This window comes from Gorilla gorilla, chromosome 19 (assembly GCF_029281585.2).
Source record: "Gorilla gorilla gorilla isolate KB3781 chromosome 19, NHGRI_mGorGor1-v2.1_pri, whole genome shotgun sequence".
NCBI classification, from domain to species: Eukaryota; Metazoa; Chordata; class Mammalia; order Primates; family Hominidae; genus Gorilla; species Gorilla gorilla.
The window spans coordinates 15,591,515-15,618,851 of NC_073243.2; the positions used below are offsets into that span (position 1 = coordinate 15,591,515).

The following is a 27,337-nucleotide window of genomic DNA, read 5'->3' on the forward strand; positions in this document are numbered from 1 at the left end:
GCTGAGATCACACCACTGCACTCCAGCCTGGGTGACAAGAGCGAAACTCCATCTCAAAAAATAATAATAATAATAAATTTGAAGTAGATCATGAACCTAACCTAAAACCAGAACTATAAAGCTTCTAGAAGATAGCACAGCACACTGTCTTTGCAATATGGGGCAGGCAAAGCGTCCTTGGACACAATACAAAAAGAAAAAACTGATCAAATGAATTGAAAATTGAAAAAAATTCTTTATCAGAATTTCAAATTTCTGCTTATCCAAAGACACCACATGCAGAAAATGGATAAGTTACAGACCTGGAAAAAAAATCTTTGCAGTCATAAAGCTGACAAAACACTTATATTCAAGTTGTGCAAAGACATCAACAACAAACAACAAATCAACAATAAACAACCACATTACAGAATGGCCAAAAGACTTCAAAAGACACTTAAAGATATACAAATGACAGGCCGGGCGCAGTGGCTCACACCTGTAATCTCAGCACTTTGGGAGGCCGAGGCGGGTGGATCACCTGAGGTCAGGAATTTGAGAGCAGCCTGGCCAATATGGTGAAACCCCGTCTCTACTAAAAATACAAAAATTAGCCAGGTGTGGTGGTGCATGCCTGTAATGCCAACTACTCAGGAGGCTGAGGGAGGAGAATTGATTGAACCCAGAAGGCGGAGGCTGCATCGAGTGGAGATTGTGCCACTGCATGGAAGCCTGGGCCACACAGCAAGATTCCATCTCAAAAAAAAATATATATATATATATATACAAATGACCAGAAAGCACTTTCAAGAGTGCTTGACTTCGTTAATCACCAAGGGAATTCAATTCAAAACCACAGAGAAATACAACTTCTTACCCACTAGAATGGCTAAAATCAAAGGCTGATTTTTCAATGGGTAATGGGGGCTACTAGAGGGAGGAGGGGCTGGAAGATGTGGACTGAGAAACTACCTGTTGGGTGCTGTACTCACCACCTGGGTGACGGGATCATCCATACCCCAAACCTCAATGTACTTATGTACATTGTACTCATGAGTCATGTACCATCACTCAAGGTACTCATGTAACAAACTTGCACATGTACCCCCCGAATCTAAAATAAAAGTTGAAATTAAATAAATTATATAATTAAATTTATAATTTAATTTTATAATTATAATTATAATTTTATAATTTTATAATTATAAATATATTTTTATAATTATAATTAAATTTATAATTAAATTTATAATTAAATAAATTATATAATTAATTATATAATTAATAAATTATAATACCATTCCATATCTTTTTAAAAAGACACATTCGGTTATCTACTGTTGCATAACACATCACTCCAAACCTTCGTAACTTAAATAACTACAACCACCGTATTTTCTCTCACAGCTTCTTTGGGTCAGGAATTCAGGAAAGGCTTGTCTGCTTGGGGCTGGCCTGGGGTCTCTCCTGCTGCTGCTGCGGGACGATAGCTGGATGGGAAAAGTGGGGGCTGGAGGAGCTGAGGCATCTTTCTCTCCATACATCTTAGAGGCTCTCCATGTGGACTAGGTGGGGATTTATCAAGGTGTGACAGCCTTGGGGTCCTCAGACTTCTCGCTGGGGTGCTCAGGACTCTACAGCAAGCACGTCATGGGCTAAGAAGATGGATGGATGCTGCATTCCCTTTAGGACCTAGCCTGAGAAGTCACACGGAGGCACTTCTGCCACATACTATTGGTTACAAGCGAGTCAACAAACCCCTTAAATTGAAGGAGAGCGGAATGAGACTCTGCGTCTTGCCATGGGAATGGCAAGATTCTTGAAGAGTATGTGGGACAAGAGATATTACTGCAGCCAGTTTTATTTTATCATTTTATTTTATTTTGAGATGGAGTCTTGCTCTGTCACCCAGGCTGGAGCACAGCAGTTTTATTTTATTTTATCATTTTATTTTATTTTGAGATGGAGCCTTGCCCTGTCAGCCAGGCTGGAGTGCAGTGATGCAATTTCAGCTCACTGCAACCTCTACCTGCTGGGTTCAAGTGATTCTCCTGCCTCAGCCTCTCAAATAGCTGGGGTTACATGCACCCACCACCATGCCCGGCTAATTTTTGTATTTTTAGTAGAGACGGGGTTTCTCCATGTTGGCCAGGCTGGTCTCAAACTCCTGACCTCAATTGATCCGCCCGCCTCGGCCTCCCAAAGTGCTGGGATTATAGGCGTGAGCCACCGTGCCCAGCCTCTGCAGCCATTTTCAGATAATACAATCTGTGGAGGGTAAACCTAGAAAGAAAAGCAGGTGACGCATCATACCAGGCCTTGTAAGCCACACTTTTTTATTTTTTTTTAAGAGACAGAGGCCGGGCGTGGTGGCTCAAGCCTGTAATCCCAGCGCTTTGGGAGGCCGAGGTAGGCGGATCACAAGGTCAGGTGTTCGACACCAGCCTGGCCAATATGGTGACACCCCGTCTCTACTAAAAACACACACACAAAAAAAAAATCAGCCAGGCGTGGTGGCACACACCTGTAGTCCTACCTACTAGGGAGGCTGAGGCAGAAGAATCACTTGAACCTGAGAGGCAGAGGTTGCAGTGAGTCGCATTCATGCCACTGCACTCCAGCCTGGACAACAGAGGAAGGCTCTGTCTCCAAAAAAAAAAAAAAAAGAGAGAGAGAAAGTCTTGCTTTGTTACCCAGGCTGGACAGCAGTGGTGCGATCTCAGCTCACTGCAGGCTCAAGTTCCTCCACAAGTGCCCCTCAGCGCAGCTGGTTAATTTTTTGTAGAGATGGGGTCTCACTACGTTGCCCAGGCTGGGCTCAAGCGATCCACCCACCTTGACCTCCCAAAGTGTTGGGACTACGGGTATCAGCCCCTCACAGAGCCCCACAAGAGTTTAGATCTTGATGTAAATTGTGATGAGGAAGCACTGGAGGACTTTTTGGCTTTTTATGTTTTGTTTTTCATCACTGGAGACTTTTAGCAAGAGAGTGAACGGTTTGGTTGTTTTTAAAAGTTTGTTCTAGCAGCTGTGCTGATAAAGAGTTCGTGGGGAAGGTTTGAAAGCAGAGACCATTCAGGAGAGGACCCAGAAGTCCCAGTGCCAGACACGGCAGTCGGCCCCAGCCTGGATAAGGGACAAGGGAGAGGGTGGGGGACACGGAAGCCCACCAGGTTTCCGGCTAGTCCAGCGGTTTTGTTCACTGAAGTGGAAAACCATGGAGAAGTAAGTTTGTTTTGGACACATTGGCTTTGAGAGTCCAGGATAGATGTACGAGGCTGAAACTCAGGCAATAAAAATTGAGGGGAGAATACACAGCATTTAAAAAGGTACAGGAGGCCGAGCACGGAGGCTCATGCCTGTGATCCCAGCGATCTAGGAGGCCGAGGCGGGAAGATCGATGGAGCCCACGAGTTCAAGACCAGCCTGAAACCAAAAATCAAAACTCTTAGCCAGGCGTGGGGATGGGAGGCCAAGGCAGGAGGATCGAGGCACAGGACTGGACAAGATGAGTGTCAGCCCAGGGATTTAAAATCTCTCTGCCCACCCTCCCCTTCCTGCGGTCAACTGTGCAGATTCCAACAGACAAAAGCAAGCATGGGCGAACCACCGTGCGCCGCGGTCCCCGACAGAAGCACGCATGCGCACACCTCTGTGTGCGGAGGTTTCCGACAGACGCACGCATGCGCACACTTCTATGCGCGGTGGTCGCCGCAGACAGAAGCACGCATGCGCACATCGCTGTACTGGTATCGCCAACAGATGGAAGCACGCATGCGCGCACCGCTGCGTACCTAGCACGCCGACAGATGTACGCATGCGCACACCGCTATGTTCCGAGGTCCCCGACAGAAGCACGCATGCGCACACCGCTGTGTGCAAGGTCGCCAAAAGACGGAAGCACGCATGCGCACACCGCGGTCCGTGGGGGCACCGGGCGGAAGCGTCCTGACTGCGCAGGCGCAGCAGAGGTGGTCGCCATGGAGACGCGTGGCCCTGGCCTGGCGGTCCGCGCTGAGTTGCCGACTAGTCGGCAGCGGGCCTCGGGCGCCCCCGGGGCGGGTTGGGTTGCAGCCCAGCGGGCGGATGGACCGCCGCGGTGGGGCGGGGACATTGGGGTACAAGGACAACGACGGCGTGGAGGAGGAGCGGGAGGGCGGCGCCGCGGGCCCGCGGGAGTCTAGACTGCCCCCCATCACAGGCGGCGCCTCCGAGCTGGCCAAACGGAAGGTGAAGAAGAAGAAAAAAAGGAAGAAGAAGACCAAGGGGTCTGGCAAGGGGGACGGTAAGAGGAGCAGCTAGCCCGGCTGCGTCAGCTCCGGTTCCCTGGAGACTCTTTGGGGACCCCCCCCCCATTTACCAGGAGACCCTTCAGACCGGAAACAGAAGCTCAGTGGTCCCGGACCGAGGTCCTCCTGCTCCCCACACATGCCCGTCAGCAGCACGTTGATGCCCCAGCCCCACCCATGGAGACCATCCACCAACTCTGCGGTCCCTTAGCCCCACACAGAGACCCCCTACAGATATCCACCATTCCTAAGAGCCTTCCAGCCCCACACAAAGACACCCTCTCAACTTCCTAATCCCTCAGCCAAAACTGGCAATCTTAAACGTCTGCACCTTCCCCACAGAGGCCCTCCTCACAAGACACTTTCCCCACCCCAAACACATTGATGCCACATGAAAGGCCCTCACTCTCATGCACAGAGAAGGGCAGACTCCTGCCTCCCCTCCTCACACCCTCTTGCGTTAAGGCTGCCTGCCTCTGGATGCGCGGTAGACACCCACACCCACAGACGTATTAAAGGTCCTCGCTGCATGGGCTCCCCCTCGCACCCACCAAGGGGCAGCCTTGGACTGCACAAACCCCATGACACCAGTCACTGTGACATCCTCCGATAATCCCTGACACCCTCAACCACTCCCCGCTTCATATCAGTGTAACACCCACAGTGAAACTAAAGGGCGGGGGACCCCCTCAACCACTCCCCCCACCTTCTATCAATGTAACACCAACAGTGAAACTAAAGGGCGGGACACAGTGGCTCACACCTGTAATCTGAGCACTTTGGGAGGCCGAGGTGGGAGGATCACTTGAACCCAGGACTTCCAGGCTGCAGTGAGCTATGATCGCACCATTGCACTCCAGCCTGGGCAACAAGCAAGACTCTGTCTGTTAAAAAAACAAACAAACAAGAAAACTAAAGCACAGATCCCTGTCATGCACACACATTCATAATCTACACACACAGACACAGACTGTTAATACGTTATACATTCACGTGTGTAGTCATATGCAGGCAGGAATTGCAGTCTCTCTCAGGGACACCTTCACAAACACACATACCCTACCTGCCATAAACCCCAGTCCCTACATCTCACCAAGCTCTTCTTGTAGAACCCCTAGATTTCTTGACAAAGGGACTGAGCACCCACTTTGAGGAGAGAGAGCACAGCAGTGACAGAGAATGCAGGTGCCCATGAGTGCTGTGAGGCCACTGTCGCCCGTGTGGTCCACCTCAGTGGCTTTGGCTGTCTGGGAGAGGGCTCTAAGCTCCAGTTCTGGGGCCTGGCCCTCTGTGGCAGAGCTGGCACCAAGGCAAGCAGGAGGCAGAGTGGCAGCCTCGCCCATATGGACCGTGCAGTGTGGGAAGGGAGCGATGGGAAGATGATAAGTACTTCTCAGGCGTAATACAAAGGCAAGAAAATTCTGCAGTTCAGGTCAAGAAGTCCTATGTGGCTGGGCACATGGCTCACGCCTGTAATCCCAGCACTTTGGGAATTCAAGACCAGCCTGGCCAACATGGTGAAACCCCGTCTCTACTGAAAATACAAAAATTAGCTGGGCATGGTGGCAGGCACCTAGAATTGCTTGAACCTGAGAGGCGGAGGTTGCAGTGAGCTAAGATTGTGCCACTGTGCTCCAGCCTGGGTGGCAGAGTGAGACTCAGTCTCAAAAAAAAAAAAAAACCCTGTGTGTATCTGCAAAAAGAAATTTGGCAGTTCATTGTCCTTTTGGCGTAGCTTTTCACTGTAGAAATTACAGTGACATGTGCCTCATACCGTCAGCAGGGGGCACCAGATAGTTTCCAGGGCATAGCAAGAGAGGGAAATGTCAAAAGATGATTTCTTTCTCTCTCCCCTAAAATAAAAGGACGAGCTGATGAAAGAACCACAATTTGTAGCATTTTATGTGCATGTTAAATAATTCTGAAGTGCTATTGATGTTAAAAAAAAATCAGTACAAGCCATACAGCAGAAGTATTTCTGGCTTGGCATAATACTGCTTTCATCAGTCAAATTTAGGAAGCTTTTCTGTTGTTTTCCGTTGCTTCCATCATAAAGTGTCTAGACTAGGGTAGAGTCACAGACTCCCAGACCTGGGAATGGCCGTGGTGAGCACATGGCGAGGATGGATGGGGGCAGCACGGCCCAGTGGAAAGAATGGGGCATTAGGGGCCCAGCCTGCACTCAGGTCCCAGCTCTGCCACTCGCTCATGACATTGGCAAGTTCCTGAAGCTTTTGGAGCTTCGGTTTCCTCACCCGAAGAATAGGGCCGATCGCCTTTACCCAGATGGCCTGGCTCAGACTGTGTGCTCGATGAATGGTTCCTCCTGCCCTGAAATGATTTCAGCAAAATCACACAGGCAGGTGGGCACGAGGCTGGTGGGCTTGGCAGCCTGAGCCCTGGGTACGGAGGGGCCCCCATCCTCCTCTTCCATCTTGGGTGATTTTGGCACCATCCCCAGCAGGCCAAGGGCAGACATTGCCACAAACACTAACCTGCTCATCTACTCAGCAGATAAACATCAGAGTCAGAGCCTGAAGAGCCAGCTGCTTTCTTCCTCCTTTCATGACATCTTAAGTCCTTGCAAAGACCGTGGCCCAAAACCAGAGCACAGACAGAGCAAAGTGGAAAACAAGCACCTCCCTTCTGACTCCTCCACCGTCAGCCTCCCCGACTTTGCCGAAATAGAGAACCTTGCGAATCGGATCAACGAAAGTCTGCGTTGGGATGGAATTCTTGCTGACCCGGAGGCAGAGAAGGAAAGGATTCGCATCTATAAACTGAACCGGAGAAAGCGGTACCGGTGCTTGGCCCTCAAGGGCTTCCACGCCGACCCCGAGGCCCTCAAGGGCGTCCACCCCGACCCCAATGCCCTCAAGGGCTTCCACCCTGACCCCGAGGCCCTCAAGGGCTTCCACACCGACCCCAATGCCGAGGAGGCCCCTGAGAACTTCCCCTACCTCTCGGACAAAGATGGCAGCTCCAGCCACAGGCAGCCCACGTCAAAAGCCGAGTGCCCCAATCTCTGTTTTGAAGGCAACCTTACCCCAAAGCTTCTACACTCTGACTTAGCTCCTACTCTGCTGGAGTGAAAATCTACCCACGACACTCACAAACTTATAATTCCTCCTCACCACAAGTTTATGCGTTAAAAACCATCATCATAAAAGGAAATGAGACCCGTATCTGAAGGAAACAGACGTTCGGTACACGGACGACGCCGACTCTCCCATCACCAAGCTGCCCTCAGTTGCCCAGGAGAGCCACAGTGCCTTGAGAACATAAGCAATTTAGTGAACAGAGTTCTTTTCAGAATTTCCTTTTTCTTAAATAAGCATCTCTGTTACTTAATTTCTCACCACAGCTAGATGTCTATAATCTGCCCCAAAAAGAAAAGAAAGCGTGTAGATGATTTACCTCTTAAGTCTCAATGTCATGGTGAAACTCCTCACACGGTACCTGCTTCTGTTGGCCCGAGGACGATGCCCTGAACCTCTTGGAGCCTTTTTCTGTTTTAATTAAATGCATGGCCTGCCTTTATATGGCCTCAAATAAGTGGGCTCCAGAACTCCATCCCTGGGAAGTGACCATGGGAAGTCCCAAGAGGAATACTGCTGCTTTTATAAACATGGTCCTCCTAATCCTCCATTATAAAAAGCCTCGCTACGCTGCGTCTCCTAAATACACATTCCTCCCCACCACAAGTAGCCAGTGAGTGAGGGCCACATGCTGTCGTCGTTTGTGCTCTCGCAGAAGCAGCCCCTGAGACGAGGGTTCAAATGCAAGTAGATGATCTGGGAGGTGAAGAAAGGATGAGTAGAGGGTGACACAGACAAGGGAAGACGGCCGATCCTGGGACTTTTCTTTTTAGACAGGATCCCGCTCTGTTGCCCAGGCTGGAGTGCCACTGGCGAAATCATAGCTCTGTTGCCCAGGCTGGAGTGCCACTGGCGAAATCATAGCTCTCACTGCACTCCACCTCATGGGCTCAGATGATCCTCCCGCCTCAGCCCCCTAAGTAGCAGGGACTATAGGCGAGTGCTACCACGCCTGGCTAATTTTTAAAATTTTTTGTAGAGATTGGAGAGGGGGGCAGTCTCACTATGTTGCCCAGGCTGGTCTCGAACTCCTGGCCTCAAGCAGTCCTCCCACCTTGGCCTCCCACAACATTACAGGCATGAGCCACTGTGTCTGGCCCCCCTTCCAGGGACTATTAGGCCAGCTTTCATACTGGGCTTAATTCCACAGGGAAACCCACTTCTAGAATTATCCCACCTGAGGGTGAGGAAGCTGGGGTATTTATACTCCCCAAAGGCATTGGCCGAGGGCTGGTCCTGTGTGTGTGTGTGTGTGTGTGTGTGTGTGTTCGTGTGTGTGTCCTGGCATTTCTAGCTGTGTGTGTGTGTGTGTGTGTGTGTCCTGGCATTTCTAGCTGTGTGTGTGTGTGTGTGTGTGTGTGTGTCCTGGCATTTCTAGCTGTGTGTGTGTGTGTGTGTGTGTGTCCTGGCATTTCTAGCTCTGTGTGTGTGTGTGTGTGTGTGTGTGTCCTGGCATTTCTAGCTGTGTGTGTGTGTGTGTGTCCTGGCATTTCTAGCTGTGTGTGTGTGTGTGTGTGTGTGTGTGTGTGTGTCTCCTGGCATTTCTAGCTGAAAGGTCCAAAGGAAAAGGGTGGTCTCTGGGGAAGCCTCAGCTACCTCAGCAACACCGTGGGTCTGAGAGGGACAGCATGGAGGGCTAAGATCAGATTCCTGACCTTCAAGAGCTTACAGTGTTTTGGGTAGACAAAAAATGAATGTACACTGTACACAGGAGAAGTTAAAGCCGATACAGACATCACAGAATGCTCATTTGAAAGTTAAGTGAAAATGGCTGGGCGCAGTGGCTCAGGCCTATTATCCCAACACTGGGAGGCTGGGGCGGGTGGATCATCTGAGGTCGGGCATTCGAGACCAGCCTGGCTAATATGGTGAAACCCTGTCTCTGGTAAAAGTACAGAATTAACCAGGTATGGTTGCAGATGCCTGTAGTCCCAGCTCCTCAGGAGGCCGAGGCAGGAGAATCGCTTGAACCCAGGAGGCGGAGGTGGCAGAGCCAAGATGGCACCACTGCACTCCACCCTGGGCAACAGAGCAAGACTCTGTCTGAAAAAAGAAAAAAAAAGTTAAGTGGGCATCGTGGTCCCTGCTAGCCCTGGGCTGGCACAGCAGCCCTCTTCTGACCCTTCCTTAAAAGGCCAGTTACAGTTTCCACATTTGCCCTTGCACCCTGTCAAAATATACTGAAGAGATGTTTGGAAGAGTCCTCTCCTGCCATGGAGAATGGTGAGCAGACAGGAACGGCCCTCGCTGTGCTGAGGCCAGGCCTGTCCTCTGCTCTCCATGGAGAGGAAGGGGCAGGAAATACTCCAGTGCCAGTCACAGGACCTCGCTTGTGCCGCAGGGTATTAAAGGCAGAGACAGAACAAGGGCAGCCACGGGGCTGGCATCTCATGTGCCCTCCGGGTCTACCACAGTGGCTGGGGCCTGGGGCACAGAGGAGTGTGAGAGTGCACTGGGCTGAGACGGTCGCTTAGCAGCACCTTCCATGGCGGTGAGGGGCAGGGGCGGGGGCTGTGGTCATCTCCCAGCCGTGAGGTAACATTCTGGGAAAGTAGCTAAGATGGTGAGCTTTGACACCAGAGCTGAATTCATCTCTTTCCCACCACATGCTAGCATTGTGGCCCCTGGCAGATTGCTTCACCTCTCTGAGCCTTAGTTTCCTCATCTGAAAACCGGACTGCAAATTCCTACCTTAGTGCTGTGAGAATCAAGTGCAATGAGGCATCTAGCATGGCGCCTGGCACCCAGGAAACAAACTATTTACGAGTTTTCATCAGTGGTATTTCAGGTTGATGTGGCCACATGTCTGCTAGAGAGACTGTCCCGAGTAATGGTGTAGACCTTACCTCCTGGAAGGGTCAGCTTCACAAACGAAATCTGGCTTCAGTGGCTGGCCAAGAGATAGAATTCACACACAGAGAACAAATGACGGGGGCCCGGAGCAGGAGAGAGTGGAGCAGGAAGGAAGCCCGGGCCCTGAAGGCCGGTGCTTAACGTATAATGATAGAAAGCAGGTGGGGTGAAGGTTCCCGGAACACACAAGTAGCTTCAACTCAGAACACCTTGGGTTCAAAGGTTGCAAATCTTCCTCACACCCAGGCTGTAGCAGTGAGGACTCCTTCAGGGCAAGAAACGAACCACAGTGAAAACCGCCTTACAGACCAAGGGGAATGGTTGACTTTTTTTTTCTTTTCTTTTTTTTTTTTTTTTTGAGACGGAGTTTCACTCTTGTCACCCAGGCTGGAGTGCAAAGCACCATCTTGGCTCACCACAACCTCCGCCTTCTGGGTTCAAGTAATTCTCCTGTCTCAGCCTCCTGAGTAGCTGGGATTACAGGCATGTGCCACCACGCCCAGCTAATTTTTGTAGTTTTAGTAGAGATGGGGTTTCACCATGTTGGCCAGGCTGGTCTAGAACTCCTGACCTCAAGTGATCCACTCACCTCGGACTCCCAAAGTGCTGGGATTTACAGGCGTGAGCTACCACGCCTAGCTGGAATGGTTGACTTATAAAGCCATCAGTCCAGGGTTGCCTGTGGCTTCAGTCATGGCTGGATCCAGGAGGTCACACTGTGTCATCAAAATGTCTCTCTCCATATTTCACCTCTGCCTCCTCCATATCAGCTTTATGTTCAGGCAGGTTCTCATCACAGGATGACAAAGACAGCCACTGACATCCTTATAATTTTGTAAGGAAAAGAGAGTTACTCCTCTGTCCCTATCCAGTGTCCGTATCAATCCCAAGAAGGTCTCTGGCCTGGCAGGGGTCATATGTCCATCACTGGACTAATCGTAGCAGCCAGGCGAATACAGTGTTTGATGGCTACAGAGACCTAGAACGTGGAGCGGGGCAGGACATCCCAGCAGCCAGGTGAATGCAGTGTTTGATGGCTACAGAGACCTAGAACGTGGAGCGGGGCAGGGCAGCCCAACAGGACGCATGAGCTAAACAGATTGTTACAGAGTCTATCCAGAATCTGGCTGGGTGCAGTGGCTCATGCCTGTAATCCCAGCACTTTGGGAGGCCAAGGCAGGAGGATCACTTAAGGTCAGGAGTTTGAAACCAGCCTAGCCAACATGGTGAAACCCTGTCTCTACTGATAATACAAAAATTAACCAGCATGGTGGCACGCACCTGTAGTCCCAGCTACTTGGGAGGCTAAGGTGGGAGAATCACTTGAACCTGGGAGGCAGAGGCTGCCGTGAGCTGAGATCACGCCACTTGCACTCCAGCCTGGTCAACAAAGCGAGATTCCAGCAAAAAAAAAAAGAAAGGAAGGAAGGAAGGAAAGAAAGAAAGGGAAAGGAAGGAAAGGAAGGAAGGAAGGAAAAGAAAGAGAAAGAAAGAAAAAGAATGTATCCAGAATGTCTCTGTCTCTCTCTCTCCTCTCTTTGAGACAGGGTCTGGTTCTGTCACAGAGGCTGGAGTGCAGTGGCATGATCTAGGCTTACCGCAACCTCCACCCCGTAAGCTCAAACGATCCTCCCCCTTCAGCTTCCTGAGTAGCTGGGACTACAGGCGCACACCACTATGACTGGCTAATTTTTGTATTTTTTGGTAGAGATGGGATTTTGTCATGTTTCCCAGGCTAGTCTCAAACTCCTGAGCTCAAGGGATCGGCCCGCCTCAGCCTTCCAAAGTGCTGGGATTACAGGCATGAGCCACTGTGCCCGGCCAATCCAGAGTCTGTGTAGAATATAGAGTGATTCCCTAAGCGACGACAAGTAGAACAGGTTTGTCCATTGCCTTCCAAATGAAGAATGATTCCTTTTAATTTTCACTTTTTAAATGTTTTATACCCCATCCAATGACCTATCAAGAATGATTCATTTTTGGTGAGGCGCCGTGGCTCATGCCTGTAATCCCAGCACTTCGGGAGGCTGAGGCAAGTGGATTGCTCAAGTCCAGGAGTTAAGAGACCAGCCTAGGCAACATAGCAAAACCCCATCTCTACAAAATATACAAAAATTATCCCAAGTAGTCCCAGCTACTTGGGAGCCTGAGGTAGGAGGATCGCTTGAGCCTGGGAGGCAGAGGTTGCAGTGAGCCAAGATTGTGCCACTGCACAATCAGCCTGGGTGACAGAGCAAGACCCTGTCTCAAAAAAAAAGATATATATTTTTAAAAGCCTCTGACCAACGGTCATGGGAGTGGCTCACAGGGCTTGAGTGCATCTCAATTGACCTGAATTGACTACATGCTTATCCCCAAGACTACAGACCCTTGGCCATTGCTATGGAATCCATAAAGACAAACAATGCTCTGTAATCATGGGCCCGTGAGTTGTTTTGGAGCAGAGTGTGGCAACCTTCAGCACTGTTCAGTAATAACATTTGGGGTTACGATTTGCACCTGGTTTTGGTGGCACCTGAGTTTCCACCTTTAAAGCTAGTCACGTAGCTAGAATGTGCCCACATGACCAACTCAGAATAGAAGACCCCCAGCACGAGAAGACTCTGGGTTTCCTGGCACCGAGATGCTTCGTACACACACAGGTAGTGGTTTGAGACTCAGGAACAAGGCGCTCCTGCGTGAGCCTCGTGAACATCCACTGTGGGCCCCACAGGAAGACAAGCTCAGGGATGTGGCCGCCTTTGTGCGGTTGGCGTGGTAAATGGCCCCCAAGGATCTCTGCCTCCTGGTATTCATGCTCGTCTCTTGAATGCGGGTTGAACCTGTTGGCTCTTTCTAGTGAACAGAATATGGCAAAAGTGATGGGATGTCACTTCCAAGAGGAAGTTACAAAAAGAGATTGCGTTCAGGAGGAGGAAGAGAAGCAATGGGTAGGTGGAGACAGGGATATTTAGGGCAATGAGACTATTCCGTATGAGACCAAGATGGGAGTTACATGTCGTTATACAGTTGTCCAGACCCTTACAATGTACACCAAGAGTGAACCCTCATGTAAATTATGGACTTGAGTTAATAATAAGGTACCAAGGCCGCGTGTGGTGGCTCACGCCTGTAATCCCAACACTTCGGGAGGCTGAGGCATGAGAACCACTTGAGTCCAGGAGTTCAAGACCAGCCTGGGCAACATAGTGAGACCCTGTCTCTACAAAAAATAAAAAAATTAGCTGTGCATGGCAACATGTGCCTGGAGTCCCAATTACTCGGGAGGCTGAGATGGGAGGATCATCAGCCTGCAGTTCGAGGCTGCAGTGAGCCGTGATCCTGCCACTGCACTCCAGCCTGGGCGACAGAGTGAAACTCTGTCTCAAAAATACAAAAATAGAGTCTATTTATTAGCAAGAGACAGAGAAAGAGAGAGAAAGAGGGAATGGGGGAGGCTCTGGTTTCCATGTGACACACTTTTTACTTTTTGTCTTTTTTTTGAGACACAGTCTCACTCTGTTGCCCAGACGGGAGCTCAGTGGCGTGGTCACAGCTCACTGCAGGCTCAACCTCTCCAGGCTCAGGTGATCCTCCCACCTCAGTCTCCTGAGTAGCTGAGACCACAGACACACACCACCACACCTGGCTAAGTTTTGTATTTTTTTGTAGAGACACGGTCTCACCATGTTGCCCAAGCTGGTCTCAAACTCCTGGGCTCAGGCAATCCTCCTGCCTCCACCTCCCAAATTGCTGGAATTACAGGTGTGAGTCACCACCTTTATCTCTTTATCTCTCTGTATCTCTCTCTCTCTCTCAGGGATCTTGCTCTGGGGAAAGCCAGCTGCAGTGTTGTGTGGGCTGCCTGAGGAAAGGTGCCCTCCGGAAAGAAATGATGTCTCCGCCCAACAGCATGCTGGACCTGAGTCCTGCTACCAGCCACATGAGTGCGCTTGGAAGCAGGTGGAGCCCAGTTGAGCCTTGAGGTGCCTCCCTCTGTGAGAGACCCCAAGCCAGAGACATCCGGCCAAGAGGCACCCAGACTCCTGCCCCACAGAAACTGATATAATAACGTTGTTTAAAGCCACTACATTTGGAGGTAACCTTGTTACGCAGCAATAACTGACTAATACAGTCGGCCTCTTCCCTCAGTCACGGTTCTCAGTGAGCTGTCTCACCCTTAACCTGAGGGCTGGAAAGCCCAACACCCAACACTGTCGTAAGAAACTGCGTTACCCAAGACACACACTGCCAATGCTCAGGGGCCTCTGCGTGCACTTCCAGAAGCAATGCTGTGGCCTACAGGGTTGAGGTCACTGCGGGGGCAGTTAAGAGCCAGATAAGACCGAATGGGCCCCTGGCCAGGTGCAGTGGCTCACGCCTGTCATCCCAACACTTTGGGAAGCTGAGGCGGGCAGATCACTTGAGGTCAAGAGTTCGAGACCAGCCTAACCAACAGCCAATATGGTGAAACCCCATCTCTACTAAAAATACAAACTTACAAACTTAGCCAGGTGTGGCAGCGGGCGCCTGTAATCCCTGCTACTTGGGGGGGCTGAGGCAGGAGAATGGCTTGAACCCAGGAGGTGGAGGTTGCAGTGAGCAGAGATGACAGCAGTGCACTCTACCCTGGGTGATAGAGAAAGATTCTGTCTCAAAAAAAAAAAAAAAAAAAAACACTGAATGGGCCCCTTCAGCTTCGTTATTTTTGTCAATTTTACATCAGTAAAGCTGATGGGGGAAGAATGATGGGGCCCACTTGCTATGCTCATACCAGGAGTTGTGTGCAGCTATTTGCATTATGGGTTGTTTTTTGTTTGGTTTTTCTTGAGGTGGTGTCTCACTCTGTCACCCAGGCTGGAGGGCAATGGTGTGATCTCGGCTCACTGCAACCTCCGCCTCCTGGGTTCAAGTGATTCTCCTGCCTCAGCCTCCCGAGTAGCTGGGATTACGGGCATCTGCCACCATGGCTGGCTAATTTTTGTATTTTAGTAGAGACGGTGTTTCACCATGTTGGCCAGGCTGGTCTCGAACTCCTGACCTCAGCTGATCCACCCCTCTCGGCCTCCCAAAGTGCTGGGATTACAGGCGTGAGCCGCCACCCTGGCCTGTGTTATATTTTCATGCCGTGTGTCCTGTGTCTTGCCTGCACCTTTAATTGTAGCTATAATATCTTATGGCATTTTATAGTTTATATATAACTTCTTCTATCTCATTTGCTCCCTTTGCAGTAGAAATTATTTCCATTTTGCAACTGAGGCTTAGAGAGGAGGTGATTGCTAGAATTACACAATTCCTAAGAGAATTGCTCTGAGGTCTCCAATTGTCTTTTAGGAAATCTAGATCAAGCAACTGCTAAATATGCAGTTCTCTGCGTGTTGCTGCCAGAATGACACTAACAGTTCCTGTGTCTGTGGCATCTCCTCTGCCCAGGCAGGTGTTGGCCATTGAACATACATGACTTTGTTTCAGCTCCTCGACAATGTTTGAGGTGCGAGATGCTATAGTTCCCATCACATCCAAGGAAATGGGCACAGACTGGGAAAGTGACTTGCCCAGGGTCACGCCAGGAGTAAGAGGAGACGCTGGGATGTCACACCCAGGCTAGCTGGTTCCAAAGATCCTGCTTTTAATTACTGCACTGCAGTATCTAAGACCTCAGCAGGTGGGAACCAAGCCACACCCCCCAGGGGTCAACAACAATGGGAGGAGATAGATCAAGGCAGCAATGGGAGGAGATAGACCAATGGGGCTTGTCCGTGGGGTCAGTGGAATGGAAGGAGTGGTTTTGGAAGAGAGAAGCGTTCCTGGGAATTGTGGCCAGAAGGGGAGGAGGTGCCTGGGGAGGTAGAAACCTCCACCACCCGGGCTCCCGAGGGCCCCCATTATCTCAGACCTCCTGGCCACACTGCGTGTTTGTCCATGGTCTAAGCTGGGCCTCTGACACCACTGACATCCCCTCTGACTGTCACTGGACAGGCATGTGCCTCCTTCCACCGTCCCAGAGCCGTGCTTCCGGGCTCCACTCCACAGCCTCTGCCTGCAGCTCCTGCCCACGCCGTGCCGTTGAGGACCAGAGCCTAAGGCTGCACTGCACAAAATGTGGTCCTGGGACCAGAAGAACCAGCATGACGGGGCTCGTTAGAAACTCTCTTGTTGGGTGTGCACAGCGGCTCGTGCCTGTAGTCCCAGCACATTGGAAGGCTGAAGTGGGAAGATAACTTGAGGCCGTGCGTTAGAGAGCAGCATGGGCAACAGAGCCAGAATCCGTCTCTACAAAAAAAAAAAAAAAAATAGTTGGCCCTCCCAGCCACTCAGGAGGCTAAAGCAGGAGGATCAACTGAGCCCAGGAGCTCAAGGTTACAGTGAGCTATGGTTACACCACTGCACTCCAGCCTGGGTGACAGAGCGAGACTCTGTTTCTAAAAAATAATAAACATTTTGGCCGGCCAGGTGTGGTGGCGCATGCCTATAGTCTTAGCTGCGTGGGAAGCTGAGGTGGGAGGATAGCCTGAGCCTGGGAAGTTGAGGCTGCAGTGAGCCAAGATCACGCCACTGCACTCCTGCCTGGGCAACAGAGCAAGACTCCCTCAAAAAAATTAACAAAATGTTTTAAAAAGAAGCTCCCTTGCTAGTGGATCCTCAGGTCCTCCCTGCAAACCAGACCTACGGTATCAGAACCTGCAGTTTAACAAAGTCCCAGGTAGCTCCCTGCACATTCCCCGTGAGAGGCTCTGGTTGTCGGGACACAATTCCCCACACGGAATTCTCACTCTACTTATGTTTCTCCCCGTCACCACTGGCTACCTTTGATTCAGACTCTCTTTCATAGGATGAATAGCCTTGGAAGATAGAGATCATGTCTCCCTCCAGAGCAAAGGGCAGATTAGCTTCAATGATGACAGAAGATCCCGGTTCCCGGGCTCAGAGCTCCGCTGCTGTAACGTAAGCCCTTCTGTCCTCATGTCACCTAGAGCCTCTTCCTGTCACCCTGTGGGAAGTGATTCTGAGGAAAGCAGCACAATTGCAGACACTCTGGCTACTGCTTTGCTGTGACTAATAAACATCCTTTGTCTTGTCTCTGGCCCCAGAGTCTCCTGTCTTTATTTTAGCTCACATCCATGAAATTGTGGCGGGCGGCCAGGCACGGTGGCTCACACCTATAATCCTAGCACTTTGGGAGGCCGAGGTTGGGGGATCAAGAGGTCAGGAGTTCGAGACCAGCTTGGCCAACATGGTGAAACCCCATTTCTACTAAAAATACAAAAACTATCCTGGCACGGTGTCTGGCACCTGTAATCCCAGCTACTCGGGAGGCCGAGGCAAGAGAATCGCTGGAACTCGGGAGGCAGAGGCTGCAGTGAGTTGAGATTATGCCATTGCACTCCAGCCTGGGCAACAGAGCAAGACTGTCTCAAAAAAAAAAAAAAAAAAACATGAAAAGAAATTATAGCAGGCTAACTTGTTAGCTTGCTAACAGCAGAAAATCTCATTCTTCCCAGTTCGTGACCCTGGTCTAAGGGACAGGCACACTAACCATTTAATTCTCTGGTTTCTCTACGATTAAATCAGATCACCAGAAACAATGTGATGTCACCCAGATCTTACTTTTCAAGAAATGCATAGGTAGTGAGGCAAACTAGAAAATACAGAGAAGCAAAAAAAAAAAAAAAAAATGTTTTAGGAGGCTGGGCGTGATGGCACATGCCTGTAATCCCGGCACTTTGGGAGGCCAAGGTGGGCGGATCGCTTGAAGTCAGAAGTTCGAGACCAGCCTGGCCAACATGGCGAAACCTCATCTCTATGAAAAATACAAAAATTAGCCGGGTGCGGTGGCAGACGCCTGTAGTCCCAGCTACTCAGGAGGCTGTGGCAGCAGAATCACTTGAACCCAGGAGGTGGAGGTTGCAGTGAGCCGAGATCACTCTCCACTGCACTCCAGCCTGAGCGACAGAACAAGACTTTGTCTCAAAAAAAAAAAGTTTTAAAAACACTGACTAGTCCCACCATTAGGAGAGAGATAGCCTTATCTGTTTGGATTCATCCTTCCAGCCTTTTTCTATTAATATATCTAAGTACAGGAAAACAAAATTGCCAGGTGTGTTGGCTCATGTCCGTAACCCCAGCACCTTGGGAGGCTGATGTGGGAGGATCACTTGAGGCCAGGAGTTCAAGTCTGCAGTAAGCTGTAGCTGCACCACTGCACTCCAGCCTGGGTAACAGAACAAGACCCTAGTTCTGAAAGAATAAAAAATATGGCCACGCAAGGTGGCTCAACCCCTGCTCTTTGAGAGGCCAATACAGGAGGATTTATTGAGGCCGGAGTTCAAGACCAGCCTGGGCAACAAAAATGAGACCCTGTCTCTACAAAACATTTAAAAAATGAAAATGAAAATTAAGGCCGGGCGCAATGGCTCACGCCTGTAATCCCAGCACTTTGGGAGGCCGAGGCGGGTGGATCACCTGAGGTCAGGAGCTCGAGACCAGCCTAACCAACATGGGGAAACCCTGTCTCTACTAAACTTACAAAATTAGCCAGGTGTGGTGGCACACGCCTGTAATCTCAGCTACTCAGGAAGGCTGAGGCAGGAGAATCGCTTGAACGCGGGAGGCAGAGGTTGCAGTGAGCCAAGATCGCGCCATTGCACTCCAGCCTGGGCAACAAGAGCAAAACTCCATCTCAAAAAAAAGAAAAGAAAAGAAAAGAAAATTAATGGGATAACAATACATAAATTGTTTTTAAATAATTTTCTTAAAAATATGGCTTGGTGTCCAGGTGTGGTGGCTCACACCTGTAATCCCAGCACTTTAGGAGGTTGAGGTGGGCAGATTACTTGAGGTCAGGAGTTCAAGACCAGCCTGGCCAACATGGTGAAAACCTGTCTCTACTAAAAATACAAAAAAATTAGCCGGACGTGGTGGTGCACAGCTGTAGTCCCAGCTACTCGGGAGGCTGAGGCAGGAGAATTGCTTGAATCCAGGGGGCAGAGGTTGCAGTGAGCTGAGATTGCAGCACTGCACCCTAGCCTGGGTGTATTTTTTCAAGACTTCATCTCGAAAAACAAAACAAAACAAAACAAAACAAAAATATTTATATATATATATATATATGGCATGGATGTCTTTCCAAATCACTAAACTGACATGTGCATCATCATTTATGATGTTTACCTAGTATTCCACTGTATGAACTGTTTATTCAGTTCTCTATCTGTGGACATCTAGTTTCTTTTTTTTCTTTTTTCTTTTTTTTTTTTTTTTTTTTTGAGATAGAGTCTCTCTCTATTGCCCAGGCTGGAGTGCAGTCGCACGATCTTGGCTCACTGCAAGCTCCGCCTCCCAGTTTCAAGTGATTTTCCTGCCTCAGCCTCCCAAGTAGCTGGGATTACAGGCGCCTGCCACCACGCCCAGCTAATTTTTGTATTTTTCATAGAGATGGGGTTTCACCATGCTGGTCAGGCTGGTCCTGGTCTCGAACTCCTGACCTCGTGATCTGCCCGCCTCGGCCTCCCAAAGTGCTGGGATTACAGGCGTGAGCCACTGTGCCCAGCCTTTTTTTTTTGGCTATTCTAAACAACTTTGCAATGAATATCCTTATATGCACATTTTAGTGCAATTTTCTAGTGTTTTGGGTATGTTTTGGGGGGTGAAATAAGCCAAAAGACAATTAAAACAATAAACACTCATATAGCTTTTAACTCACGCCAGGTACTGTTCTAAGCGCTTTGCACATATCAACTCATTTAATCGTCACGACATCTCTGGGAGTAAAGAACTCTTGCCATCCCTGTTCTATAGGGAGTTTAAGGGGCTTGTCCAAGGTCACACAGCTACTAAGTGGTGAAGCTGGGATTTGAACCAGGCATTCTGGCTCAAAGTCTGTGTGTACTCATTCTACTATGGGTTACTCCCAGTTTTAAGTGCCCTCTTTGCCTTTCCTAAGAGCCAAATAGGAAACGGCATTGGGGCCGGGCACGGTGGCTCACGCCTGCAATCCCAGCGCTTTGGGAGGCAGAGGTGGGTGGATCACCTGAGGTCAGGAGTTTGAAACCAGCCTGGCCAACATGGCAAAACCCCGTCTCTACTAAACATACAAAAAATAGCCAGGTGTGGTTGTGGGTGCCTGTAATCCCAGCTACTCGGGAGGCTGAGGCAGGAGAATTGCTTGAACCTAGGAGGTGGAGATTGTGGTGAGCTGAGATCATGCCCCTGCACTCCAGCCTGGGTGACAGAGCAAGACTCCATCTCAATTCAAAAAGAAAAAGAAAAAAAGAAATGGCATTGGGTCAATGTGAGGATCTTCGACTTTGTGTCCCCTGTGTAGATACAGGTGGTAGTAAAGTCCTCTTCGAGTTTAGTCCCGAGAAAAGCCTTGTCTTTTAGGGGCTCACTTCCTAATACTAGGGTAAAAAAATTTACAGGAGGTCATCGTTTTGGACTAAGGTACTGCACTAGGCCCAACAGTCCAGAGCGACCAAAACGAAGTCACTCGTGGCAGGTGCCCGGTGATCACCCTGAACTTCAAAATGGGTCACTTTTCCAAAAAACAGGAGATTCACAGCACCCAACAGACAGGGTTTTAGTGCCTCTGTCACATAGATGTCTTGTAGCTATCCCTATCTCCTTTTGAAAGTAACTGGATACGATTAACACGTGAATAAAATGAATGAAACAATTGATTTAACAGTTCATTTAAACTAACTTTTTGGACCCTTCTTGCTTTGTAAGAATTCTTGGGGTCGGGAAGGTGGAGTGCTGGCATTGGGAACATCCTGTTAATTGTACTTGCCAGCTTAATTACCTAAACAAAGCCCAAAGCCTTCTAGAGAAAAGGAGTAATTTGTAATTATCAGCAACTGCTTTGACACATCAAGGCCCCTATTCTCATTCTGAAAAGGAAGCCAGCAAACATAAAGAACAAAAACCTTCCACTTAAAAAAAAAAAAGCACTCATGTCTTGATTCGACACTGCACCATCGTGAGCTTGAGAACAGTACTCAGTCTAAAAGCAACGTATCCCCTCAGACAGCTCCATTCTGACCACCACCAAAAGCTGCGGTTCTCCAAAAAATTAGCAATGGCTGGGGAGAATACGAATGATTTTTATTTTTGCTAATATGAATTTTTTTATTTTTAAGAATGAGCACTTTCAGGCTGGGTGCAGTGGCTCATGCCTGTAATCCCAACACTTTGGGTGGCCAAGGCGGGTGAATCACTTAAGCCCAAGAGTTTGACAGCAGCCTGGGCAACATGGTGAAACCCTGTCTCTACAAAAAATACAGAAATTACCCAGGTGTGGTGGCACGCGCTGCAGGCCCAGCTACTCAGGAGGCAGAGGTTGCAGTAAGCTGAGATCGTGCCACTGTGCTCTAGCCTGGGTGACAGGACAAGACGCTGTCTCAAAAAAACAAACCAACAATGAAACAAAGATGATAACAACCCCTACCCCAAACAAACCCCTTCCTTGCTTGGGGACCACACTGCCTTTGTGAAACTAACAAATCAGCCACAGATTATAAATTATGACTCAGAACCAGGTGTGGTGGCTCACGTCTGTAGTCCCAGCATTTTGGGAGGCTGAGGCAGGTGGATCACCTGAGGTCAGGAGTTCAAGACCAGCCTGGCCAAACCCCCATCTCTACTAAAAATACAAAAATTAACCGAACATGGTGGTGGGCACCTGTAGTCCCAGCTACTCGGGAGGCCGAGGCACGAGAATCACTTGAACCCGGGAGGCGGAGGTTGCAGTGAGCCAAGATCACACCACTGCACTCCAGCCTGGACAACAGAGCAAGACTCCGTCTCAAAACAAACAAACAAAACTCTAGCCACTGAATTTTCAGAGGCGGATTTGAGCAATAATAAACTCCTGTTCTTCTGCTTAGCTGGCTCTGTGTTTATTAAACTCTTTCTCTGTTGCAATACTGCTGTCTTGGTAAATTGGCTCTCTCTGTGCAGTGGACAAGATCAACCCTTTGGATGACTTTGCATTTTCTTTGAGAAAAAAATTACATTAGAATGCACAAATCCTGTTTATTTTTTGTTTGTTTTTGTTTTTTGTTTGTTTGTTTTTTGTGAGACAGGGTCTTGCCCTGTTGCCCAGGCTGGAGGGCAGTGGTGTGATCAAGGCTCACTGCAACCCCCACCTCCCAGGTTCAATCGATTCTCCCACCTCAGCCTCCCAAGTAGCTGGGACTACAGGTTCACGCCACTGCACTCAACTAATTTTTGTATTTTTTGTAGAAACAAGGTTTTGTCATGTTGACCAGGCTAGTCTCAAACTCTTGGGCTCAAGCAATCCACCTCCCTCAGCCTCCCGGAGTGCTGGGAATACAGGCATGAGCCACGGCACATGGCCCACAAATCTTAGTTGCACCATTTTGACAAAGTATATACTTTGGGAAGAAAGGGTTTTTTGTTTGTTTGTTTGTTTTTGAGATGGAGTCTCATTCTGTTGCCCAGGCTGAAGTGCAGTGGTGTGATCTCGGCTCACTGCAGCCTCTGCCTGCCCGGTTCAAGTGATTCTCCTGCTTCAGCCTCTGGAGTTGTTGGGATTACAGGTGCTTCCCACCACGCCCAGCTAATTTTTGTATTTTTTAGTAGAGATGGGGTTTCATCATGTTGGCCAGGCTGGTCTTGAACTCCTGACCTCAAGTGATGCCCCCACCTCAGCCTCCCAAAGTGCTGAGATTACAGGTGTGAGCCAGTGTGCCCGGCCATTTATTTGATTCTTAATTCTTTTTTGATTCTTAATTCCTGTTTTTATTATACCAGTAACACTAACTCATTGTAGAAGAACAGACGAGCCAAAAGAACAATCAATTATTAAAGTCTGTATACATACTACCAGGGCAAGACTTTCTACAAAGTCAAAAAACAACAGATGTTGGCAAGGACGTAGAGAAGAGGGAAGGCCTGCACGCTGCTCGTGGGAATGTAAATCAGCACAACCCTCAAGAAAAACCAGCATGGAGAGTTCTCAGAGAACCAAAAGTAGAACTACCATTCTACCCAATAATCCCACCGTGGGTGTCCACCCAAAGGAAAAGAAACTCTTCTATCCAAAAGACACCCACACTCGCAGGTCCAATGCAGGCACCCACACCCACACTCGCAGGTCCAACGCAGACACCCACACTCGCAGGTCCGACGCAGACACCCACACTCGCAGGTCCGACGCAGACACCCACACTCGCAGGTCCGACGCAGACACCCACACTCGCAGGTCCGACGCAGACACCCACACTCGCAGGTCCGACGCAGACACCCACACTCGCAGGTCCGACGCAGACACCCACACTCGCAGGTCCGACGCAGACACCCACACTCGCAGGTCCGACGCAGACACCCACACTCGCAGGTCCGACGCAGACACCCACACTCGCAGGTCCGACGCAGACACCCACACTCGCAGGTCCGACGCAGACACCGACACCCACACTCGCAGGTCCAACGCAGACACCCACACTCGCAGGTCCAACGCAGACACCCACACTCGCAGGTCCAACGCAGACACCGACACCCACACTCGCAGGTCCAACGCAGACACCCACACTCGCAGGTCCAACGCAGACACCCACACTTGCAGGTCCGACGCAGACACCCACACTCGCAGGTCCAACGCAGACACCCACACCCACACTCGCAGGTCCAACGCAGACACCCACACTTGCAGGTCCGACGCAGACACCCACACTCGCAGGTCCAGTGCAGCACAACTCACAATAGTGAAGACATGGAATCAATCTAAGCGCCCATCCACGGGCAACTGAATAAAGAAAATATGGCAAATGTATACCATGGATACCCCTCAGCCATAAAAAAAGAATAAAACCATGTCTTTTGCAGCAACATGTTGGAGCTGGAGGCAATCATCCCAAATGAAACAACTCAGAAACAAAGTCAAACACCACATGTTCTCATGTAAAAGTGGGAGCTAAACCATGTGTGCACAGGGTCATGGAGTGTGCAATAAGAGAGACTGGAGACTTGGAAAGGTGGGGAGGTGGGAGGAGGGTGAGAGATGAGAAATTACCTTTTTGGTACAATGTACACTATTTGAGTGATGGGCACACCGAAAGCCCAGACTTGGCCACTTTATAATATATCCATGTAACAAAACTGCATCCGTACCCCCTAAATCTATAAAAATAAAAAATAAACACTTTTCTAAAAGAACTTTTAAAGACACCTGCTTTAAGCAAGTACAATTTAGTTAACTATGTAGTTTCACCATACTCCTAATTAAGTACTACAATTCATGCTAATAGCAAAAATATACCTGATACATAGAGTGAACCAGCATCTCTCTCTCTAAATGTTAGGTTGTGATACCATTTCCTTCAAAGGGAAAAATTTCAGCTGGGCACAGTGGCTCACGCCTGCAATCCCAGGACTTTGGGAGGCCAAGGTGGGCGGATCATTTGAGGTCAGGAGTTCGAGACCATCCTGGCCAACATGGTGAAACCCCGTCTCTACTAAAAATACAAAAACTAGCTGGGCGTGGTGGCACGTACCTGTAATCCCAGCTATTCGGGAGGCTGAGGCACAAGAATCACTTGAACCTGGGAGGTGGAGGTTGCAGTGAGCCAAGATCACACCACCACAGTCCAGCCTGGGTGACAGAGCAAGACTCAGTCTCAAAAAAAAAAGGAAAAATTTCTCATATGCTTTATTCTAATTTCCATATTTTTCTATCAGCTCCTTGGCTTTAGAAATATAGGCATTCATTGCATCTTCTGTCAACAACCGAAAGGGGTTTGTTTTGGAAAGGGGTTGTGTATTAGTCTGTTTCCACTCTGCTGTAAAGAACTGCCCAAGACTGGGTAATTTATAAAGGAAAGAGGTTTAATTGACTTTAATTGACTCACAGTTCAGCATGCCTGGGGAGGCCTCAGGAAACTTACAATCATGGCAGAACGTGAAGGGAAAGCAACCACCTTCTTCACAAGGCGGCAGGAAGGAGAAGTGCTGAGCGGAGGGGGAAGAGCCCCTTAAACAGCCATTGGATCTCGTGAGAATTCACTATCCCCAGATCAGCACATGAGGAGCTGCCCCCACGATCCAACCACCCCCACCTGTGGGGATTATAATCTCGTGAGAATTCACTATCCCCAGATCAGCATGTGAGGAGCTGCCCCCACGATCCAACCACCCCCACCTGTGGAGATTATAATCTCGTGAGAATTCACTATCCCCAGATCAGCATGTGAGGAGCTGCCCCCACGATCCAACCACCCCCACCTGTGGGGATTATAATCTCGTGAGAATTCACTATCCCCAGATCAGCATGTGAGGAGCTGCCCCTACGATCCAACCACCCCCACCTGTGGGGATTATAATCTCGTGAGAATTCACTATCCCCAGATCAGCATGGGGGGAGCTGCCCCTACGATCCAACCACCCCCACCTGTGGAGATTATAATCTCGTGAGAATTCACTATCCCCAGATCAGCATGTGAGGAGCTGCCCCCACGATCCAACCACCCCCACCTGTGGGGATTATAATCTCGTGAGAATTCACTATCCCCAGATCAGCATGGGGGGAGCTGCCCCTACGATCCAACCACCCCCACCTGTGGGGATTATAATCTCATGAGAATTCACTATCCCCAGATCAGCATATGAGGAGCTGCCCCCAAGATCCAACCACCCCCACCTGTGGGGATTATAATCTCGTGAGAATTCACTATCCCCAGATCAGCATGGGGGGAGCTGCCCCCACGATCCAACCACCCCCACCTGTGGGGATTATAGGGATTACAATTCGAGATGTGGGTAGGGATGCAAAGCCTAACCATATCAGATTGTTATCTTTGCTTCAAAATTAAACTATAAACTAAATTCCTCCTGCATTTAGCTTAACCTGTACCCATGTACCTACCCCCTCATGATCTGAAACATTTGACTTTCCATCGAAAGGATCCTCATGTTCCTTCCCAGTAAGTCACCAACCACCATACACACACATCTAGGTAATCATTAGTCTAATTCTTTTCAACCTAGAATCCTTTTGCCTGTTTTAGAATCTCTGAAGTGGAATCATACTATATGCATCCTTTGATGTCTGTCAGCATCATGTCTATGTGAGTCACCCACGATATTACATGTATCAGCAATTTATTCCTTTTTATTGTTAAATAGTATTCTATTTTGTGTGTGTGTGTGTGTATATGTCTGTGTGTGTGTGTGTGTATATATATATGTCTGTGTGTGTGTGTATATATATATATTTTAGACAGAGTTTCCCTCTTGTTACCCAGGCTGGAGTGCGATGGTGCGATCTCGGCTCACTGCAACCTCCACCTCCTGGGTTCAAGTGATTCTCCTGCCTCAGCCTCCTGAGTAGCTGGGATGACAGGCATGCGCTACCAGGCCTGGCTAATTTTGTATTTTTAGTAGAGACGGGGTTTCACCATGTTGGTCAGGCTGGTCTCGAACTCCTGACTTCAGATGATCCGCCCGCCTCGGCCTCCCAAAGTGCTGGGATTACAGGTGTGAGCCACCATGCCTGGTCTGAATAGTATTCTATTATATATATTAATATACACTATATTTTTGTTTATCAATTACTCTGTTGATGGATGGACATTTTGGTCTCTTCAGCATATGACTATCAACAGAATGACCAGTAACTTTCTTGTGTGCAAGCATTTTGGTGGACCTATGTTTTCATTTCTCATAGATAAGCATCAAATTATATTTAATCGTAGCTTTAATCTGCATTTCCCTGATACCTAATGGTTTTGAACACCGTTTCATGGGCTTATTTCTCATCCATATATCTTCCTTTGTGAACTGTCTGTTCAAGGCTTTTGCTCATTTTTAACAGGGTCATTCTCACGGCTGTAACCCCAGCACTCTGGGAGGCTGAGGTAGGAGGATTGTTTGAACCCAGGAGTTCAAGACCAGCCTGGGCAACATAGTGAAACCCCATCTCTACAAAAATACAAAAAAATTAGCCAGGCATGGTGGCACGTGCCTATAGTCCCAGCTACTCAGGAGGCTGAGGTGGAAGGACGGCTTGGGGCCAGGAATTTGAAGCTGCAGTGAGCCATAACTGCATCACTGTCTGGGTGACAGAGCAAGACCTTGTCTCAAAAAAAAAAAAAAAAAAAAAGTTGACTTAAAGAGCTCTTT

The 27,337-nt window shown here is 49.1% G+C and overlaps 1 protein-coding gene and 1 long non-coding RNA gene across 2 annotated transcripts; both read left to right on the plus strand.

Moving 5' to 3' along the window:
- The first annotated feature begins 3,944 nt into the window (after nt 1-3,944).
- On the plus strand, nt 3,945-7,823 carry LIAT1 (ligand of ATE1). Its single transcript, XM_004058203.5, is given in 3 exon segments — nt 3,945-4,000; nt 4,002-4,264; nt 6,783-7,823. Coding segments are annotated over 3 exon segments (882 nt in total). The 5' UTR covers nt 3,945-3,959; the 3' UTR covers nt 7,361-7,823.
- Nucleotides 7,824-8,208: 385 nt separating this feature from the next.
- On the plus strand, nt 8,209-17,283 carry LOC129527982 (uncharacterized). Its single transcript, XR_008673098.2, has 2 exons — nt 8,209-13,149; nt 17,031-17,283. It is a non-coding gene; the product is annotated as an uncharacterized lncRNA (long non-coding RNA).
- The last annotated feature ends 10,054 nt before the right edge of the window (nt 17,284-27,337 follow it).